The sequence below is a fragment of the Hyperolius riggenbachi genome, chromosome 10, assembly GCF_040937935.1.
Source record: "Hyperolius riggenbachi isolate aHypRig1 chromosome 10, aHypRig1.pri, whole genome shotgun sequence".
NCBI lineage: Eukaryota > Metazoa > Chordata > Amphibia > Anura > Hyperoliidae > Hyperolius > Hyperolius riggenbachi.
Window position 1 is genome coordinate 19346889 of NC_090655.1, and position 23389 is coordinate 19370277.

A 23389-nucleotide genomic window follows, 5' to 3' on the forward strand; every position below is an offset into this window, starting at 1 on the left:
AGGGCTGTGCTAGGTGTCTTCTAACCTGCCCGAGGCCTAGTGCACACTAGAAATCGCAAGGTGTAATCGCAAACGCTTACGGTTTTTTTTAAGCGATTTGCAGTAGCGACTCTGGGCAATGGCTCAGCAGTGGCAAAACTCACCAGTCATGGTCCCCCTAAGGGTCCCTACAATGCTAGAAAATTTGGTACTGCTGAGCCATTGCCCTTTGAAAAGATGTGAGATTTTGGAAAGTGAAATAGGGAGGCAATGAAAGTCTATGGGGGATTTTACCAATTTTGGAGCCCTGTAACTCTGGTTTGCAGAGATGTAGGGACCCCATCTTTGGAATCCAAGTCTAACAATATGTCTTCTACCTGCATGAGACATTTCGTGAAATTCAGACGTTGCTAACGGCCATGGCTGAGACTTATGTACGTCACCATCACTACCATTGAAATAGCCCAAATAAACAGGTTTTTGTGACCCTAGGCTATGACCTCTTCGGCCTAGGGGCCCGAAACTCACCAGTCATGTTCCCCCTAAGGGTCCCTACAATGCTAGAAAATTTGCCACTGCTGAGTAATTGCCCTTTGAAAAGATGTGAGATTTTGGAACTGTAAATAGGAGGCCCAATGAAAGCCTATGGGGGATTTTACCAAATTTGGAGCCCTGTAACTCTGGTTTGCAGAGATGTAGGGAACCCATCTTTGGAGCCCAAGTCTAACAATATTTCTTCTACCTGCATGAGACATTTCGTGAGATTCAGACGTTGCTAACGGCCATTGCTGCGATTTATGTACGTCAGACTCGCCACCATTGAAATTGCCCAAATAAACAGGTTTTTGTGACCCTAGGCTATGACCTCTTCGGCCTAGGACTGCATTGAACGCGACCCACGCATTGTGCGCATTCTGGACAACACCAATTACTGGGTTTATACCCTTCTGGATCCACGGTACAAACACAATGTTCCAAAACTGCTTGAAGAAAGAGCCAGACAGGTCAAAATGGAAGAATACCAGCAGGCCCTTGTGGAGACTTTAGAGAGGAGATTGACATCCTCCCCCTCCTCTAGCCAGTTGTACGCCGACAGACTGACTTCCGCAAATCCAGGACGACCAGGAGGGCAGCAAACAACACAAGCCGCAGCTAGTGCCCAAAAGCGAATGGTATCGGCAGTGTCCTTGGAGTGGGAAAATTTTCTGACACCCATGCAGCAGCACACAGAACAGCAAGCGTGCAGATCCACCTCCAACACCGATCGCCTGGAGAAGATGGTCAAGGACTACATGTCAGATGGCATAGCTGTGTTGAACAATCCATCTGCACCCTTCAACTATTGGGTATCGAAGCTAGACACCTGGCACAAACTGGCAATGTACGCAATAGAGGTGCTGGCTTGCCCGGCAGCCAGCGTTATGTCGGAACGCTGTTTCAGTGCTGCCGGAGGCATCGTCACAGATCGGCGGCGTATCCCCCTCTCCACAGAAAATGCAGACCGTCTGACTCAAATTAAAATGAATCAATCCTGGATTGGAAACGACTACGCAACACTCCCGGACCCCAACCAAGTAACATGAACAATGAACATCTGTGATGGGTTAGCGTTTCCGGTCCCTGTTTATTGAACCTCTCATCTGTATTACATTTATGACTGCACGGCGACAAAATGCAAATTGCTATCCGCACGCTTCTTGTCCTCATGCAAGGCCTGGGTTGTTGTGTCTCAAAGCGTGGCCTTCTCCTCCTGCGCCACCCTCCTCCTGTTCCATCACGTGTGCTGCTGCTGGGTTAGCGTTACCGGTCCCTTTTCCTGGAACCTCTTATATGTATTACATTTATGACTGCATGCCGACAAAAAGCATGTTACCTGTGCAAAGAAAACAGACATTTCCCGCATTTAAAAGACAGTTTTCCCTTTGAAACTTTAAAATCGATTTTCTCAAACTATAAGCTCTTTTTGCTAAATTTTTTTTTCCTCTTGTACCCACTCCCAAGGTGCACATAACCTGCAAATTTGGGGTATGTAGCATGTAAGGAAGCTTTACAAAGCACGAAAGTTCGGGTCCCCATTGACTTCCATTATGTTCGGAGTTCGGGTCGAACACCCGAACATCGCGGCAAAGTTCGGCGAACGTTCGCGAACCCGAACATCTAGGTGTTCGCCCAACACTAGTTTCCACTAGAGCGGCGTGCGTCTGCGAGATGCACGCCGGCACTGAGCGGGTGGGCGGGATCGCAGGCGAATCCCATGAGCCGTGCCATGCACGGCTATGGGAATCGCAGCCTCCGCCGCGAATTCTGTGGGGGGTTCCAGCCGAATCGCTACCGCAAGCGATTCGGCCGGCGGCGCCATTCTCCCCTATGGTAGAGTTTCCCCGTGCGATACTTGTGCGGGGAAACGCTGTGGAATCGCGGCGATTTCCGCGATAGTGGAAACGGGCCCTTAAAGTAAAAAAAGAATGCTGTCTGGAACAGTTTAAATGTCTCCTTCAGCTACGACACATCGGGATTGGTTGCGGTTATGTTCTAGACGGCGTTGCGTGATATCCTTTTGAGATGACAGGCGGGGTTCTATTAGCGTCTTGTAGGGCAGCGTGTGTCTGCCGGCTGGTGATGACGTCACATTATATGATGTCCTGTACAGTCTTCAGGGATGCTCCAGGCAGTCTACATGCCTTATTGATAATCGGATGTTCCACTCTCCTTTGGTTTTAAGGCGAAATATAACAATCTATCTGGGAGGTTTGATGCCTTTTTTTTCTGCTGTTCCAGAAGCCCGTCATCGATGACAGCTTTCCGCTGGCAGGTCGGGCTGTGACTTGTAGTTTCCCGGCAGCTGCGGTGGCGTAGGTCTGTTTTAACATTTGAGAGACGGTTTTATTTGATGCATAAGCCATCATGCAGCTGCCCTTGGTTCATCCGTCTTGTGTCTGACAAGATATGACCCCTGGTTGCTGAGCTACATGCATCGTCTGTCCTGGACCCAGCAGGTTTCAGACAATTTCCCCCCTCCCCAACGAGGTTTGTTTAAAATTTTGGTACGTACGTATTATTACATAGTTATTTGGGTTAAAAAAAAGACTTCCGTCCATCGAGTTCAACCAGAGAACAAAGTACAACACCAGCCTGCTCCCTCACATATCCCTGTTGATCCAGAGGAAGGTGAAATACCCTTACAAGGCATGATCCAATTACCCCCAAAAGGGAAAAAATTATTTCCCGACTCCAGACTCTTATACCATCCACAATCTTGGCAGCCTCCCTTTCAAATGTTACTTGATCCCCTGGCGAGTTCTAACCATCGTTGGAAGGTCTTGACTTTCGTTTGCCCTGGGGTGAGTCGTTCGTTCTTGAGTTATGTGCAGGGTATACACTACACCTGGCTGTGCTGTCCACTCTTGCGCCTCAATATCTAAGTTACAGCTGATGCTCCCGTTGTGCCATTGATGATTCCGATCTGTTCTGAGGAATAGTTCCCCCATGTCTAGAGACTCAGGCTGTATGACTAATTGCTCTGTGGCTGCAGAGGGCACTGTTGCCAGCCAACTGGACCTGAAGGGCACCAACTTCTATGCTTGGAGATGTTCCTGCTGACTCTGCCACTGCAATGCACCCGCAGGCAAACCTCTGGAATTGTCTAACCACCCTCTCCTCAGTTCTGGCTGACTCCTTTTTTTTTTTTTTTTTTTTTTCAAACTCAGCACACAGACCCAAATTCTTGAGTAATCAGTTATATGTGGCATTGGCAACATTCCTTTCTTGCCATGCCCCTAAACTGAATTGTGTGATCATCATAGTTTGGTAGTAGCTATATACAAGCCTCATAGGTCTTTCTTTTCATACCCTACCTCACCAATAAACGGCTGCTGCTGAGCCTGATATTTTAACTATCCTTCTCAAAGACACATCCTACACACATACAACCACACCCGCTTACACATGCCCCTCTCCTCTCCCCAGTCACTCTCCTCCAGGTAATCTAACCAAGGTTAGTTGTGAGGCTTCTCCACACTTCTTCAAGATTGCCTGCATGTCCCAGCCCCACATTCTTACACAATTCATCCATCCCAGCAAACCATTCCCTTGTATCCAAAATGGTCGAATTTTTCCAATTATTAGCAATAATGCTTTTGGCCACTATTGTGCCATATTCTTTGATCAATAAGCATCCGGGACTTTCTTTTTTTCTTTTTTTTTTTGTGTCTATGTAACTAAAAATTGCTTCTTCTAGTGTAAGCTCAAATTTTTCTTTTAATAATCTCTCAGCCAGAAGGCAAATATCATCCCAGAATTTTTTGACTATCGGGCACCCCCACCACATGTGTAGGGTATCTCCGTCCCCCTGTCCACATCTCCAGCACATCACCCTGCGTCTTGCAAATTTACTAATACGGAATGGTGTGATATACCATCTACCAATTGTTTTAAATTGTATCAATTGTAGTCTTGGATCTTGAATTTTAAAATTATTTGCCCATATTTGTGGCCAAGACCCTTCCAGACTAAACCCCAGCTCTCTTTCCCATTTCTTACAATACGCCGGGAGATCCTGGCCATAATCCGCAGCACAGATATCTGAATATAGACTAGAGATTGATTTATTCATTTTTTTCCCCAGATAGAGATGTTTTTCAAAATTATTAAGTTCCACCCTTTGGGCATACAGTGAAATCCATTTTCGAGTAAAACTGTGAATTTGAGCAGAGCCCCATAAACTAGCCTCATTATTATCTTCAAAAATCGATTTAATTCCCAGAACACGGCTACCCCTAATATCAATAAAGCGTGTTTCCCGACTTATATTATGTTTGCCGAACCAGGCTGGGTCAAGACCTGGGGGAAAGTCTGGATTATCTCGCAAGGTTGTCAGGGGAGATAACCCCGTATTCTCCTGCCATTTTTTAATTATCCAGAGTAATGACTTTAGAGTTGGTTTAATCAGTGGATGGGACGATAAGTTATATACCTTATTAATGTTTTTAGGAATCCAGGTAAATACAAGATCCAAGTCAGATTCCTCCTCCTCCAGCCGTGGCCAAATCCTATTATTTGTATCGGAGGTAATCTCTATCTTCCATTCTAGGATTCTTGTCAGGTGTACGCTTTTATAGTAATTATATAGATTTGGGGCAGCCAGTCCGCCCTGATCTTTTCTTTTCATGGTCAATTTGTAGTTTATTCTACGCTTAGTATTGCTCCAAATAAAATTCTGGAATATCTTGTGCCAGTTCTGGAACCATGCAGTAGGGATGGCTATCGGTAAACTCTGCAACAAAAAAATAAGTTTGGGAAGGATCAGCATTTTAATGATGCCGATCCTACCAATTACATTGAAACATGGGCGGTCCCAGGATCTCAATTTTTTTTTACTTTCGTCCATTATTTTTGAAAAATTACTCTTAAAAAGTAAATCCGGGTTACTGGTAAGATTAATGCCTAAATATTTAATCGAGCAGTTATTACATCTAAATTCTCTAGTTTGTTTTATCTCTACTATGAGTTTTCTAGAGCAACCTATATTTAATATTTCAGTTTTCTCTTTATTCAATTTAAAGTTTGAGTATTTTGCAAAAAGATTAAACTTATCTCGACATTTTATAGTCGAGCTGAGTGGATCCGTCAAGGTCAAAAGTAGATCGGCATAAGCCAGTATCTTCATTTCGCCTTGTTTCGTTTTTATGCCTCTAATTTCATTATCTTGTTGAATGGTTTGGATAATTGTTTCAATGCCAAGATTAAATAGTGTGGGGGACAGGGGACATCCCTGTCTAACCCCATTGGAGATAGAAAATATGTCACTGATCTGATTATTTACCTTAACACCTGCACTTTGGTTACTATACAGCTTCCTTATGTTCCCAATAAATATTGGTCCCAGTCCGAATTCCTCCAGGACTGCAAAGACAAAACCTCTTGAGATGCGATCGAATGCCTTTTCGGCATCAACTGCGATCACCACTGCCCCTTCCCCTCTTACTCTACATTTTTGGATCAAATTAATTGCGGTATATATATTGTCCTTGGTTTGTTTGTTTTTAATAAAACCTGATTGTTGATTCCCCAGGAGATTACCAATTATTTTATTTAGTCTATTTGATAATATTTTAGCGTAGATTTTTACATCGCAATTTATGAGAGAAATTGGCCTAAATTGCGCACAGCTTGGGTTCTGTTTATCCCCTTTCGGAATCAGCGTAATAGTTGCTCGGTTTGATTCATTGGAAAAAACTGTACAGTTTTCGTTATTATTCACAAGTTTACAAAAAAGCGGTGCTAAAATGTCCGTAAATGATTGATAAAACTCGGCATTAAATCCGTCAGGGCCCGGACATTTTTTTTTGGGCAGTTCCCTTACAGTCCTGCAGAATTCGGCCAGGGAGATCGGGGATTCCAGTTCTATTTTCTCTTTCAAGCTTATCTTTGGGAGTTTTATTTTGTCCAGAAAATCTTTGGGGTTTAACAATTTTGATTCATCCATATTATATAGTTCGTTATAGAACTTAGAAAATTCTCTGGCTGACTCCTAACCAGACAGCATCCGCTGCCACTTCTGGGACGTCCGGTGCAGGAGTGGACACCCCTCCTTCAGCACTGCCTAACTCAGGAATTTTGCATCCTAACTTGGAAATGTTGCATCGGAACGACAGTGCAAATGGAAGCCCAGGCTTTCAAATGATGGTTAGATCTCAACAGGAGATCAAATATAAAAATAAACAGGAGACTGACAAAGTTGCTGATGGCACAATATCAAATTTCTCAACTAATAAACGGAGGGAGGGGGGGGGGATACAATGCAAATTCCTTCTATGCCCTAAATTTGTCACATGATGTCAAACTTGTGTTGGGAAGACTCATCTACGATGGCTACACAACGGTGGTAATCCCCATGTCTGTTTCTGAGCAGGGGGAGGGGAAGAGGGGGTGGCTCCTCAAGGTCCGCCTTCTTCAAAATCAAGTGGCGTTCCTCTGACTCCATTCTGAGTGAAGCCGCACTCGGGGTCAATCCGATAAATGTAGACAAAGACTGACCAGGCATGCATAATTTTGTGCAATATCTCCTTGCAGATACCCATGTAAGTTTTTCCTCCTGGAGATTGCCAATGAGTTTACACATTCTTCCTGGAAGTTGCACATCTGCAGACATATTTTATCATCTGAGGAACTTGCAGAATTGAATTTAGTTTAATTGGAAAAAGTTCTTGATGGCCTCAAGGGAAATTTGAAGGTTAACCTCCTTGGCGGTAACCCCTAGTCATGCTTAGGGGGAAAAAAGAAGCCAGGAGTGGTAATTTCGTGCCTGACTCAGGGTAGCCACTGGGAGGTATAGGGACACAGTGCAGCGCGCGTGGCGCTCCAACTCACCTCCACCGTGATCCAGACGCCAGCAGCCATCCTTCTTCCGGTCCTTGGAGTATCTGGATCCCTCGGGTGATGTTGATGTTTATCGTCATGATCCAGAGCCTCCAAGGGCCGGAAGAAGAATGGCTGCCAGCGTCTGGATCCCGATCGAGGTGAGTTGAAACGCCACACACGTTGCGCTGTGTGCCACCTGGAGGATGGAGGGAGTATTGCAGCGGTGGACACCAGGGAGGTAAGTACAGGGGCTGCTGCAGATCTCACTTTAGGGTCTAAAAGCGTGTGACAAAATGTTCAGTCCCTAAAATCTGGAAATAATACCACCAGGAAGGTTAATAGGTTTGGTTAGTATTTATAATCTAGCATTGGATTAATTACGTTTATGGAGGGGGGGGGGGGGGGGGGTCAGGGGTTGATGAGAGTTAAAGAGACACTGAAGTGAAAAAAAAAGATGATATTATGATTTGTATGTGTAGCACAGCTAAGAATTAAAACATTAAGATCAGATACATCAGTGTAATTGTTTCCAGTACAGGAAGAGTTGAGAAACTCCAGTTGTTATCTCTATGCAAACAAGCCATTAAGCTCTCCTGACTAAGTTAGTAGTGGAGAGGGCTGTTATCTGACTTTTATTATCTCAACTGTTCCTGGACTATTTACTTTTCCTCTGCCAGAGGAGAGGTCATTACTTCACAGACTGCTCTGAAAGACTCATTTTGAATGCTGAGTGTTGTGTAATGTGCACATATTATAGAATGCTGCAATGTTAGAAAAAACACTATATACCTGAAAATAAAAGTATGAGAATATTTTCCTTGCTGCTAATCTTCTAGTAATTATTCATAGTACACAACCAATTCACTATATCATATTTTTTTTTCCGCTTCAGTGTCTCTTTAAAGGACACCTAAAGTGAGAGGGACATGGAGGCTGCCATTAAGTATTAATTTCCCTTTAAACAATATCAGTTGGCTGGCAGCCTGCTGATCTTTTATGCATCAGTGGGGTCTGAATCCCATACTTGAAACGAGCATGAGGAAAATCCAGTCAGATGTCAGTCAAACATCTGATCGGCATGCTTGTCAATGGCTAAAGGTATTCGAGGATCAGCAGGACTGCCAAGTAACTGGTATTCTTTAACCTTCCTGGCGGTATGGACGAGCTCCGCTCGTCCATAGCCACCGAGGCTGATATCTCTGGCCCTGCTGGGCCGATTTCCTCCAAATAAAGTGCACCACACGCAGCTAGCACTTTGCTAGCTGCGTGTGGTCTTTGATCGCCGCCGCTCAGCTGCGATCCGCCGCCGCAGGCGGCGGAAGAGGCCCCCCCCGCCAGAGCCCTGCGCTCCCTGGACCAATCACTTTCAGGCAGCGCAAAGGGCTGGATCGGAGGCGTCTGACGTCAGGACGTCGGCTGACATCCATGACGTCATCCCGATCGTCGCCATGGTGACGGGGTAAGCTTAACAAGAAATCCCGCTCTTCGCAGGATTTCTTGTTACTTGTGATCGCCGACAGCGATCAGAAGGGCGCCCTCTAGTGGCCTTTCATGCTACCAACTTTCAGTTGGCAGCATGGAAAAAAAAGAAAAAAAAAAACCCAGCCGCTGACACCCTGGCAATTTTAAACAGACTGCCAGGGTGGAAGAGGAAGAAATGTCATCCCTCAATATCCCTCTCACCTCAGGTTCCCTTTGAAGTGCAAGTGATGGTGGATAGTGGCACAGAATGCCCCCTCTGGAGTCAGGAATGGGAGGGATGGTGGGTGGCAGTATGCCTAGCCTGCTTGTGGAGTCCTCGGTGTGAGTTGCAGGGAGGGGGTCATATAACCAGCATTTTCCCTGTACAATGCCACTTGAATGGGGGGGTTGGCAAGTGTCAGCCTGGCTTGCGCACCCCTCCCGTCCATTAAATGGAAAGGAATGCGAGAGAACACTTGACCCAACCTCTACCCAGAAGTCCACAAGATGATGTAGACGACCAATAAGCAGTGCTGTGTGCATCATGTGACCATTCTGTGCAACCTGGGAATTTAAGTTGCTCGTGTCAAATTATTGAAACAGATAAACATACAAAGAGAGCGCTCTGAGAAACGGTTAGTTAGATTATTATTATTATTGATTTATAAAGCGCTAACATATTCCGTGGTGCTGTACAAAGTAAGAAACACACATGGGGTATACAGACAATGCTATACACCAAAATACAAGATACATAATTAGTGACAAAATACAAAGAATGATACAAAAGCAAATTATAGAATTGGTAATGACAGTGATAAAATTAACATGATGAATAAAATGTATGATGGTTACCAAGACACAAGAGGGGGAGAGAACCCTGCCCTTGCAGGCTTACAATCTAAAGAGAATGGGGGGAAACAAGAGGAGGGGTAGTATGCAGCAGATCTATAGAGGCAGTGTGTTTTAGGATACCTAGTAGGAGTGCAATTTGGTCTTAGGACAAAGGGAAGTGGCCTAAGGTAGCGCATATGCTTGTCGGAACAAGTGTGTTTTTTAGAGAGCGTTTAAAGGCAACAAAGGTTGGCGAGTGACGGATGTGTTGTGAGAGGGCATTCCAGAGGAGGGGTGAAGCGCGTGCAAAATCTTGTAAGCGTGAATGTGAGGAGGTGATTCTAGAGGAGGACAACAGAAGATCATGTGCAGATCTGAGATTGCGATTGGGTTTGTATCTGGAGATTAGTGAGGATATGTACCGGGGAAAGAGATTGTGGAGAGCTTTGTAGGTTAGGGTTAGGAGTTTGAACTGGATCCTCTAGTTAATTGGCAGCCAGTGAAGAGCTTGACAGAGAGGAGCAGCAGAGGAAGATCGAGAAGAAAGATGAATGAGACGAGCAGCTGAGTTCAGTACCGACTGGAGCGGGGCCAGTCTGTTAGAAGGTAGTCCACAGAGTAGTATGTTGCAGTAGTCCAGACGAGAAATTATGAGAGCATGTATTAACATTTTAGTTGTGTCTTGAGTGAGAAAAGGACGGATGCGAGATATGTTTTTGAGTTGGAGATGGCAGGAGCTGGTTAGGGAGTGAACATGAGGAATAAAAGAGAGAGATGAGTCTAATATCACCCCCAAGCACCGAGCTTTGGGAACTGAAGTTATGGGAGTGTTGTTAACATTTGTTGTTACTTCAGGCAGGGAGGTGGACAGAGACGGTGGAAAAATTGTTAGTTCAGTTTTACTCATATTAAGTTTTAGGAAGCGAGAGGACATGAAGGAGGATATAGCAGACAAGCAGTCAGGAACACGTTTAAGGAGGAAGTTAAGGTCTGGGGCAGAGAGGTACAGTTGTGTATCGTCTGCATAGAGGTGGTATTTAAACCCGAATGAGTTGATTAAATCACCAAGACCGTGCATGTAGATGGAAAAGAGGAGAGGACCAAGGACAGAGCCTAGGGGAACCCCGACAGACAAAGCATGAGGAGAAGAGATTTGATCTGAGTAGGAGACTGTGAAGGACCTTCCAGAGAGGTAGGAAGATAACCATGTGAGATTGGACTAAACCCTGCGAAGGACAGGTCTCAACTGGTATAGAATGGCTGTCGGTAAGATACAGCTGCAGATACACATTCATTGAAGTATGCCAGAGCTAAAATCTATGTACTATTGACCTTTTTTATCTCTCCTGCTCTGTTACCATTTTCTGCTAGGAAAGTGTTTTATAGTTGTAAGTTCTTATCAAAGAGCGTCGCACTGTAGTCTGACCCAGTCCTGACTCAGACAGAAACTACCACTTACATACCTGATATTTAACTCTTTCAGTCAGAACAAGAAAAAAAGGAACACAGCCTAGATATCTGTGTGCTTGGCACTGTACATACACGTCTATCTCATCATGTCACCTCGGGTATGCTTTAATGACTTCCAAATATAAACACCAGTAAACGGCTTTATTTGCTGAAGTCCGACGTTACGTAGAGAGTATTCAGCTGCCTACGTCTCATCGCGAAAAAATTAAATCCCCGCCGGTTTAATTCTGACTCCCGAGCGCCGGTACCACTCTCTCTCTCTGCAGCGTTAACCCTTAAAATTGAAATCCAGGCCATCCATCTCGCCAGTCTTCATCCCCATCGCCTGGAGGCGCTGCGAAGCCTTCTGGTGGGGCCAGTCCAGTAAAAATGATTGAACGGATTGGAAACAGAATAACCGAAAGCAGTGAGCCTTGAGCTATTTACTAATGAACTCCCAGATGAATGACACATTTCAGAGCGCGAGCTGCACTCGGGGCTGTACATGAACTTCACACTTCCTCGCAGTATAAATAAAGAGGCTCCCGTCTCGTACACACCTCTCTCCATCGTATGCAGATCATGGCCGCCCCCATCGCAGAGAGGGGATGCCGTATTTTAGCTGCGGGTCGGAGGAGGGGAGGTCACACAAAGGCTACTCGTGTGAATACGCTTCTGCTTAGACAAAGGGAGCCCCCCTTTTCTTGGTTTTTCTTTAATGACGGATGCGCAGAGCAGTAAATAACATGCTTAGGTGCGTGGAGGGGACGCCGCAAGGTCCGTAGTCCTCAGACCTCTTCAGAATCTTGATTTATGAAAAAGTAATGACTTGCTGCAAGTATGTATATAAAGCAGAAGTCCCGTTGTCTACGCCAATTGTTTGCAGCCAAGACATCGTCTTCTGAGTCCTGTAAATAATATATTTTTGTTAAAGCTTAGCTGCTGATATATTCTTATGATGATGTGGGCAATCCAAATGACTTTTCGTGCTTTTTGAGCCTTTGCATCATTGGCCTCAATTCACTATACTTATCTCCTGTCTTTAAAGTGGATCCGAGATAAACTTTTACTCCTTGCATAATTGTGTTCCTTACATATAGTTTATAGGGCATTCCTCAAGCCAAATACTTTTTTGTTTTGTTTTTTTGTTTTTTAAATACTCTAATACTCTAATTCCCTATAAACTAAACAAGCCTCGCCCACAGCTCCTTTTGTGCTTTGGCACTCTCAGACTCATGTAGCAAGGGCTTATGGGAGCTCAGTCTGGGCAGGAGGAGGAGGAGGTACTAGCCAGAGATTTCAGAGGCAGAGGGGAGGAAAGAGGAGAGGGGACTGAATTTACACACAGGCAAGCTGATAGCATCTCCAGCCCTCATCCTGTGACAATGTGACAAACAGAACATGGCTGACCTGACCTTAATAAATAATAATCATAAACTTTTAAAGCTGTTTGCAGCTATATATGCTTTGTAAACTGTATCTAAACTTTAGATAAGATATATAGACAAGTTACTTGTTAGTTAGTTTTTCATCTCGGATCTGCTTTAATAATGTTTCTAGAGTTGTCACCATGGTGATAAGGCATGTAGTATTCAGGAAACCTTTTACCTCAGGCAAACCTTAAAGAGACTCTGTAACAACAAAAACCTCCCCTGGGGGGTACTCACCTCGGGTGGGGGAAGCCTCCGGATCCTAATGAGGCTTCCCACGCCGTCCTCTGTCCCACGGGGGTCTCGCCGCAGCCCTCCGAACAGCCGGCGACTGTGCCGACTGTCAGTTCAATATTTACCTTTGCTGGCTCCAGCGGGGGCGCTGTGGCGACTTTCGGCACGGAAATAGACGGAAATACCCGATCTCCGTCGGGTCCGCTCTACTGCGCAGGCGCCGGAAACTTGCGCCTGCGCAGTAGAGCAGACCCGACGGCGATCGGGTATTTCCGCCTACTTCGGCGCCGACAGCCATCAGAGCGCCTGCGCAGGAGCCAGGAAGGTAAATATTGCGTCACGGCTGTACGGAGGGCTACAGCGAGACCCCCGAGGGACGCAGGACGGCGTGGGAAGCCTCATTAGGATCCTGAAGCTTCCCCCACCCGAGGTGAGTACCCCCCAGGGGCCGTTTTGTCGTTACAGTTCCTCTTTAAGTTAACTTCTGTATTTAAGTTGAGGTGAGCTATCTTAAGTTAACTCTTCAATCCTTAAAATGACTCCAGAATTCTAAAGGTAAAGACAGGCTGTTAATTACCTGCATGTGAAATAACTACAGAGGAGGTAACTTAAGGAATGAAGAGATAAAATAACTCTCTTACTGTGTGGAGGTAAGTTTTCTCTTGCCTTATTATCTCCAGCATGATCTTAGTGAATTGAGGCCAAATGTGTTACAGATTATTGTGCAGTGCTGACCAGGGCTGTGGAGTTGGAGCAATTTTGGGTACCTGCCCTACACCATTCAATTTTCTGAAAAATTTACAAGTGCTCTTCCATGGCCAATCGGGGGATATAAAGGAAATTCAATCACATTTCTCGATTGGGACAAAATACATAAATTATGTGTAACGTCTGAAACTATGGCGGCTGGGGATGCGCAGGATAGATCCGCAGCCGCCTTTGTTCCTTGTTCACAGGCCTTATCTGTCCCGGCGGCGTCCAGCACGCCGGGAACGACATTGTCTCTTGCTCATAGGGTCTCTGTATCGCGCGGGCGCGCGCGGAGACAGGACCTTTGTGCTGGAGGAAGGCGCGTCGGCTGACCTGCTGGTCGGCTGACGTCGGGAGTGACTCGCGCCGCTAGGATTGGCTGATTGCTAGGAGGGCGTGGCGCTGGGCTCTACTCGGCTTCTTAAGCCTTCACGGTTCATTGACAGCTCGTCTGCTGTTGCGAATACACTCGTGTTAGTGCTCAGACCTAGTGAGGTTCCATTCGATGATAGATGTATGTGCAGTGTTTGCAATATACATCTATCTATAGTTAGTTATTATTGTATTGTATTTTTGATAACCTGTGTATGATTCTGGCTACTCTCTGACCTTGCTATTGCTAAACGATTCTATACCTCTGCCTTTCAGACGTTAGTTGCTGAACCTCTGCCTGATATTTACTACTCTCTTGCCTGCCGTTTTGGTACTGTCTCTGCCTGCCTGTTATCGTACTTTGCCTGTCTGACTACTCTACTCACCAGTGGGCCCTTGCCACTGGTGAGGTGCTCTGGCCATTAGACCCACCAGCTCTTCTGGTGAGGTTCAGACTCACTAGTATAAGCTCCAGTGACTGTTAGTACCTTGCCAGCTCCTCTGGAAAGGTCTTGCTAAATTATTCAGTCACTTGTGCTGTTATTACCTTCCCAGCTCCTCTGAAAAAGGTCTAGTTTAACTATTCAGTCATTTGTACTGTCAGTACCTTACCAGCCCCTATGGTAAGGTTTAGACAAACTTCTTTAGTTCTCTCATTACTAGTAATTTCCCAGCTCCTCTGGTAAAGGTATTGTTATTTGTGTTGATAGACCATTCAGCTCCTCTGGAGAAGTCTATACTGTTGCAGCTAGTACCCACCAGCTCCTCTGGTGAGGTCTAGCACTGTTGTTGCAGATAGTACTCACCAGCTCCTATGGTGAGATCTATCCATTTACTCTACTGTTGCACCGAACACCACACCTTACTCTCAGCTAGCTATACTAGTATTATTGGTGATACTGCAGATCACCACATAATCAGGTATAGCGTCTGTATTATTGGTGATTCTGCAGATCACCAATGATCAGACGTCTGAGTTGCAGCACCCAATCGTTACATTATGTTTTTCTATACGACCAATTCTTCTTTTTATGGGAAAAGAATTGAAAGTTTTTTTTGTTGTATTAGTGAGCAGCTACCTTGATGGGAACCGTATTTCAGTCTGTGGGTGGAGTTGCTTCACTTACAGGAAATCTGAAGTGAAAATGAACTTATGATACTTATTGTATGTGTAGTACAGCTAAGAAATAGAACATTAGTAGGAAAGATTTGAGTCTCATATTGTTTCCAGTACAGGAAGAATAAAAAAAACTCCAGTTGTTATCTATGCAAAACAGGTTCTCTGAGCTCTCCGACTAATTTAGGTAGAGAGCAGTGTCATTTTCTGAAGCACTTATAAATCTAAGAAACTTCAGATAAGATTTTACTGCAGGGAAGTTCAAAGGGCAGTTAGCTCTGCTCTGATTCATAGTTTAAAGAGACACTGAAATGAAAAAAAAAGATATAATGAATTGGTTGTGTAATACGGATAATTACTAGAAGAATAGCAGCAAAGAAAATATTCTAATCTTATTTTCAGTTATATAGTGTTTTTATAACATTGCATCATTCTCTTATATTTGCAGTTTAGACATAACTCGGCAGTCTGGGTTCAAAAGTTCACTAGCCTGCTCTGTAAAATCTTCCCTGTAGAGGGAAAAAAGATACATTGGCTTCAATTCTTCAAAGGGTGTTCGATAACAAAATCCCAGTCTTTAAAATACCGCATTCGGTATTTTACACTTCACTGTGCTAATTCATCAATATTTTCACACATGTGGTAGATGTTCGGTAAGTTACCGAAGAGGTCCGTGCAGTGAGGGCATTACAATAGGAAAGAGGCAGCACCGACATCCCTATACATGTGCCTTTTTATATTTGTTGTGCTGCCTCTGCTCTTGCTGAATCTGTCTCATTAGTCTTAAGTTTCTATTTACTTGCCACAGCTTAGATGAACTGCTGAGAAACATTACACATTCCCTGCTTAGGTCATTTTGCCACGAGCTCCCACTTGCATCCCTGCATATTTAAACAGGCACTCAAGGGGTTACACTACCGAAGGGTGCCTAGAAAAGAAGGGTGCCTGGAAAATAACTTTAATTATTTTCTCTCCCCTGGCTGCCTGGGGGGTCTGTTCCACCTGAGAAGCCTGGCCAACCTATCAGCAGCACTTGCAGGGGACAGGGGAGGTTTCTATGGTCCTGTCACACAGGAGAAGGCATTCCAAGCTCCTTATCGACAGGGGAGAGCTGGAGATAACCACCGCACATGTTATCGAATGCTGTGAGCTTGATGAATTAACATTTGCTGACATTTTACTGACATGTGTTGAGGTAATCACTTAACAAGTCGGTAATTTATCTCTCTGCACAGGAATGTCTGCTTCTCATGCGGTAACTGCTTTGATGAATTAACATTTTACTAAGTGCTCCGTAAAGTCAGCTGTTTTCAGCATTACCGAATGCGGTAATGCTTGATGAATTGAAGCCTAAGTCTTTAAAGCGTATCTCAAGTGTCTGGCAGAGTTGTCTGCGACTTTGAAAGTCGTAGAGCTCAATGGCTAATTTGCATAGATAACTGAACTTTCTTAGCCCTTCCTACACTGGAAACAATATTAGACTTGTGTCTCTGCTGCTAATGTTTTTTTTTCTTTAAGAACAAGTGACACCCATGCTAACCTAGTAATAAAAAACCCATGTATAAGTAGATAAATACTACTTCTACTTACATAACAGATGTATTGTGCTATCCACGTAATGATTCCTGTGAATATTATAAAGGAAAAGCAGAAAATCCTATTGCAGGCAATGGCCATTTTGCCAAGCTAATGCTGACATCACACCTCCCTGACTCTTGTTTCCCCCCTCCCTTCTCTTGCTCATTGTGTATTCATTAGCTGCCCTCCTCCCAGAGTCTTTTTTTAATTTACACATCCAATCACTGAGTCACCTCAGCCTTGCTTGTAAACACAAGTGATCAGCTAGGCAGGGAAATAAATGGAAGAGGAGGAATATATTATAGATAAAAAAAACTCCCAGCATTCAACTTTTTGGCACTAGGGCCAGTGCTCCTAAAGTATGTGATAACTCCAAACCATAACAGCAGAAAAACATTTTGAATGCAGGATTAGCATCTTTATCACTTAATACACTCAGAACGGTTGCTGTTGAAATTTTGATTTTTACGGTGACAATACCGCTTTAACTGTACTACACACACAAATCATTATATCATAATTTTTTTTTTCCCTTTAGTGTCAACCACTTAAGGACCAGGCTCTGCTGCGGTAATCTGTGCTGAGCGGGCTATCCAGCCCACAGCACAGATCGTGATTGTGCCAGGGCGATCAGACTACCCCCCCCCCCCCCCTTTTTTTTCCCCACTAGGGGGATGTCCTGCTGGGGAGGGTCTGATCGCCGCTGGCTATATTTGTGTTGCGGGGGGGCGCTTCACAAAGCCCCCCTCCGCAGCGTTTTCCGCCCTCCCTGGCTTTCCCTCCCTCCCCTCCTTTACCTGGGCGGTGCAGGACGGATATCTGTCCTGCGCCGGAACTGACAGGCTTCAGCCTATCCTATGCCGGCGATACCCGTTTGTCCTTTAATACAGAGTTCCCCAACCCTGTCCTCAAGGCCCACCAACAGTGCATGTTTTGCAGAAAACCACAAACATGCACAGGTGAGATAATTAGTGTCTCAGCAGAGCTGATTAACTACCTTTGTAGATTTCCACAAAACATGCACTGTTGGTGGGCCTTGAGGACAGGGTTGGGGAACACTGCTTTAATAGCATCTTTTCCTGGGGGGGGCGGGGGTTGCGGCTCTAGCAAGAACCTTTGGCCCTCCACCATGGGGTCTGAAAAGAATGGCCCTCCATGCCCATGAAGTTGGACAGCACTGCTCTAGCCCACTGTAGGCCGCGAGGTTCCGCAGCGTCCTCCTGGCTCCGGTTACACGACGACTTCGGCCTGAAGCTGTCAGGTCTGCTTCCCCCTGCAGACGATCGCGTCATCACTCCAGCTGGCGTGAGAGTCTGAGAGTCCTGCGCATGCGTGGTTCTCTAAGATTGAACCGCGCATATGTAGGACTCCCACGCTGGTTGGCATGACGAGTAACCGGCCGGCGTAATGCTGCAATTGTCCACAACAGGAAGCAGACCTGATCACTTCATGCCGAAGTCGTTGTGTAACCGGAGCCGGGACCAGGGAAGGAGCCAGGAGGATGCTGGAGGAAGCCCCAGGTAAGTGTAAATTCTGTTTTTAACCTGTTTATGGTCCATTTAAATGTTCTAACTTGAGATGAGCCTGCATTCTGTGTTTTTTCTTATAATCATACTTACAACCGTTTGTATTTGAGCCAGAACAATCTTGGTCCTAGTATGGGTCTCCATTGCCTTTCTAGGTCCGTAGATGCATGTCCCGAATTGATGACCTTTTTGAACTCCAGCCTGAGGGCTTGGGGAGCAGGGCACCCATGTGACCATTATGGCGTGCTTGTTTAGGCTGAGCTGACAGCGCGGCCATGGCATTCCGGCCTGTAATTCTTTTGATTTATTTGAGTGATTTGTGTCTTGCAGGATTCAGCAGACAAATTATAGAGATCCTTAACAAGCACAAGATCCAATTTAGCAGCTTTGATATATTGTCCGACGAGGAGGTACGGCAGGGCTTGAAGACCTTCTCCAACTGGCCCACTTATCCCCAGCTGTACGTCAATGGCGAGCTAATTGGAGGCCTGGACATTGTCAAGGTGAGTGGCGGCGGTGCTGGCTGCTGCTGTTTGCTGTCGGGATACAAATGTGTTGCTTAACCAAGTCTCTCATTTACAGGAGATGGAGGCATCGGGGGAGCTGGAGTCCATGTGTCCCAAAGCCCAGAGCCTGGAAGACAGGTACTCGTCCTTGTTTATTTATAGCATGCGTGTTGCTTCCTACACGGACGTATGGGGCCTAATATAGGAGCTCTGTCCATACCCACCGCTTACACAGGAGCAGACATCACTATTACGCATTTTATTTAAAAGGAAGCAGAGTGAAAATAAACTTATGATGAATTGTATATGTAGTACGGCTAAGAAATAGAACATTAGTAGCTCAGATATATACAGTGGGTTGCAAAAGTATTCGGCCCCCTTGAAGTTTTCCACATTTTGTCACATTACTGCCACAAACATGAATCAATTTTATTGGAATTCCACGTGAAAGACCAATACAAAGTGGTGTACACGTGACAAGTGGAATGAAAATCATACATGATTCCAAACATTTTTTACAAATAAATAACTGCAACGTGGGGTGTGCGTAATTATTCGGCCCCTGAGTCAATACTTTGTAGAACCACCTTTTGCTGCAATTACAGCTGCCAGTCTTTTAGGGTATGTCTCTACCAGCTTTGCACATCTAGAGACTGAAATCCTTGCCCATTCTTCTTTGCAAAACAGCTCCAGCTCAGTCAGATTAGATGGACAGCGTTTGTGAACAGCAGTTTTCAGATCTTGCCACAGATTCTCGATTGGATTTAGATCTGGACTTTGTCTGGGCCATTCTAACACATGGATATGTTTTGTTTTTAAGCCATTCCATTGTTTACCTGGCTTTATGTTTAGGGTCGTTGTCCTTCTGGAAGGTGAACCTCCGCCCCAGTCTCAAGTCTTTTGCAGTCTCCAAGAGGTTTTCTTTCAAGATTGCCCTGTATTTGGCTCCATCCATCTTCCCATCAACTCTGACCAGCTTCCCTGTCCCTGCTGAAGAGATGCACCCCCGAGCATGATGCTGCCACCACCACCATATTTGACAGTGGGGATGGTGTGTTCTGAGTGATGTGCAGTGTTAGTTTTCTGCCACACATAGCGTTTTGCATTTTGGCCAAAAAGTTCCATTTTGGTCTCATCCGACCAGAGCACCTTCTTCCACATGTTTGCTGTGTCCCCCACATGGCTTGTGGCAAACTGCAAACGGGACTTCTTATGCTTTCTGTTAACAATGCCTTTCTTCTTGCCACTCTTCCACAAGAGCCAACTTTGTGCAGTGCACAACTAATAGTTGTCCTATGGACAGATTCCCCCACCTGTGCTGTAGATCTCTGCAGCTCGTCCAGAGTCACCATGGGCCTCTTGACTGCATTTCTGATCAGCGCTCTCCTTGTTCGGCCTGTGAGTTTAGGTGGACGGCCTTGTCTTGGTAGGCTTACAGTTGTGCCATACTCCTTCCATTTCTGAATGATCGCTTGAACAGTGCTCCGTGGGATGTTCAAGGCTTTGAAAATCTTTTTGTAGCCTAAGCCTGCTTTAAATTTCTCAATAACTTTATCCCTGACCTGTCTGGTGTGTTCTTTGAACTTCACGGTGTTGTTGCTCCCAATATTCTCTTAGACAACCTCTGAGGCCGTCACAGAGCAGCTGTATTTGTACTGACATTAGATTACACACAGGTGCACTCTATTTAGTCATTAGCACACATCAGGCAATGTCTATGGGCAACTGACTGCACTCAGACCAAAGGGGGCTGAATAATTACGCACACCCCACTTTGCAGTTATTGGTTTGTAAAAAATGTTTGGAATCATGTATGATTGTCGTTCCACTTCTCATGTGTACACCACTTTGTGTTGGTCTTTCACGTGGAATTCCAATAAAATTGATGCATGTTTGTGGCAGTAATGTGACAAAATGTGGAAAACTTCAAGGGGGCCGAATACTTTTGCAAGCCACTGTATGAGTCTCATATTGTTTCCAGTACAGGAATAGTTAAGCTTCACTTGTTTATAGAAAAGAGCTTCTCTGGTCTCCCCGACTAATTTAGTCAGAGAGCAATGCTATTTTCTGAAGCACTTGCACATCAAAGAAACAGCGAAAAACAACCTCATATAAGATTTTACTGCAGAGACCTTCAAAGGATCATTAGCTCTGCTCTTTTTCATAGTTTAAAATGCAGAGTCTATTGTATAAATTGCAAATATTAGATAATGATGCAATGTTATAAAAAAAAGCTATATAACTGAAAATAAAAATGACGCTTCTTTTCTTTGCTACTAATGTACTATTAATTATCCGTACTACACATACAATTCATTATATCAAAAGTTGTTTTTTCCTTTCAGTGTTGCTTTAACTTTGACATCTTCTACAGCAATTACATACATAGTCATGTCACTAACTGTCCTCAGAGGAGCTCAATCTCTTCTCCACCATAATAATATATGGTCAGACATTAGACTACGACTATGGTAGGATTAGATTGTGAGCACCTCTGAGGACAGTCAGTGACATCACAAGACAAGACAAATAACATTTATATCGCGCTTTTCTCCTGGCAGACTCAAAGCGCCAGAGCAGCAGCCACTAGGGCGCGCTCTATAGGCAGTAGTAGTGTTAGGGAGACTTGCCAAAGGTCTCCTACTGAATAGGTGCAGCTTACTGAACAGGCAGAGCCGAGATTCGAACCCTGGTCTCCTGTGTCAGAGGCAGAGCCCTTAACCATTACACCATCCAGCCACCTGGACACTGTAAAGAAGTGCATTGCTCCCAGAGTAAAATGCTGTATAATTATTTTTTTCCTATGATGCTGTTGCTTACAGTAAGCAGTAAAAAGAAAAAAAAGTTTTGGATTTTATAGTTACAGTGGGATAAGAAAGTTTGGGCAACCTTGTTAATTGTCACGATTTTCCTGTATAAATCATTGGTTGTTACGATAAAAAATGTCAGTTAAATATATCATATAGGAGACACACACAGTGATATTTGAGAAGTGAAACGACATTTATTGGATTTACAGAAAGTGCGCAATAATTATTTAAATAAAATTAGGTAGGTGCATACATTTGAGCACTGTTGTCATGTTGTTGATTCCAAAACCTTTAGAACTAATTATTGGAACTCAAATTGGCTTGGTAAGCTCATTGACACCTGACCTACATACACAGGTGAATCCAATTATGAGAGAGAGAGCATTTAAAGGGGTCAATTGTAAGTTTCCCTCCTCTTTTAATTTTCTCTGAAGAGTAGCAACATAGGGGTTTCAAAACAACTCTCAAATGACATAAAGACAAAGATTGTTCACCATCATGGTTTAGGGGAAGGATACAGAAAGCTGTCTCAGAGATTTCAGCTTTCTGTGTCCACAGTTAGGAACATATTGAGGAAATGGAAGACCACAGGTTCAGTTCAAGTTAAGGCTCGAAGTGGCAGACCAAGAAGAATCTCAGATAAAAAGAAGCAAAGAATGGTGTGAACATCTTGCTGCAGATGGTCACTGTGCATCATTCAACCATTCGGCGCACTTTACACAAGACGATGCTGTATGTGAGAGTGATGCAGAGGAAGCCTTTTCTCTGCCCACAGTACAAACAGAGCCGCTTGAGGTGTGCTAAAGCACATTTGGACAAGCCAGCTTCATTTTGGAATAAGGTGCTGTGGACTGATGAAACTAAAATGTAGTTATTTGGGCATAACAAAGGTCATTATGCATGGAGGAAAAATACAGCATTCCAAGGAAAACATCTGCTACCTACAGTAAAATATGGTGGTGGTTCCATCATGCTGTGGGGCTGTGTGGCCAGTGCAGGGACTGGGAATCTTGTCAAAGTTGAGGGAAGCATGGATTCCACTCAGTATCAGCAGATTCTGGAGACCAATGTCCAGGAATGAGTGACAAAGCTGAAGCTGTGCTGGGGCTGGATCTTTCAACAAGACAACGACCCTAAACACTGCTCAAAATCCACTAAGGCATTCATGCAGAGGAACAAGTACAACGTTCTGGAATGGCCATCTCAGTCCCCAGACCTGAATATAATTGAAAATATGTGGTGTGAGTTAAAAAGAGCTGTCCATGCTTGGAAGCCATCAAACCTGAATGAACTATTTATTATTTATTGTACTTATAAAGCGCCAACATATTACGCAGCGCTGGACAATAAATAGGGATACATACAATATTTAGGGGTGATATACGGCAAAATGACAATACCTGAATACAAGAAAGACCAGATCATGCAGCACAGTATGAGTACAAGGTAATGCTTAGTCACTGGAGGGGAGCATGGAGATTAGGCAAGTTAGGTTCACTCAGATGCATAGCATGGGTTCACAGTAATGGAGGTGCATGATCAGGTAGGACACAAAAGGAGGAGGACCCTGCCCAAAGGCTTACAATCTAGAGGGAGAGGTAGGGACACGAGAGGTAGGGGACCAGAGTTCAGCTGTGGGTTTAGAGCACTTGGGCCAGAGTGAAAAGGTGAGTTTTGAGGGCTTTCTTGAAAATGTTGAATGAGGGGGCTGCCCTAATGAGTGGAGGTAGGGAGTTCCATAGTGTTGGAGCAGCTCTTGAGAAGTCCTGGAGGTGTGCATGGGACTGGGTGATGCGGTGGGCGGTTAGGCGAAGTTCATTGGAAGAGCGGAGTGAGCGGCTAGGTGTGTACCTCTGAGTAAGATCGGAAATGTAGGTTGGACAGGTTTTGTGGACAGATTTGTAGGTCAGACACAGTATCTTGAATCTGATTCTGGACTGGATAGGAAGCCGGTGGAGGGATTCAAGGAGGGGATCCGCCGTCG

At 44.7% G+C, this 23389-nt stretch overlaps 1 protein-coding gene across 1 annotated transcript in view; it reads left to right on the forward strand.

The window, feature by feature from the left end:
• Positions 1-23389, forward strand: part of GLRX3 (glutaredoxin 3) — an 89107-nt gene that overhangs the window by 37135 nt on the left and 28583 nt on the right. The window contains exons 5-6 of the mRNA XM_068258559.1: positions 18420-18592; positions 18672-18733. Coding sequence (XP_068114660.1) covers positions 18420-18592; positions 18672-18733 — 235 coding nt within the window. The remainder of the gene's footprint in view (positions 1-18419; positions 18593-18671; positions 18734-23389) is intronic.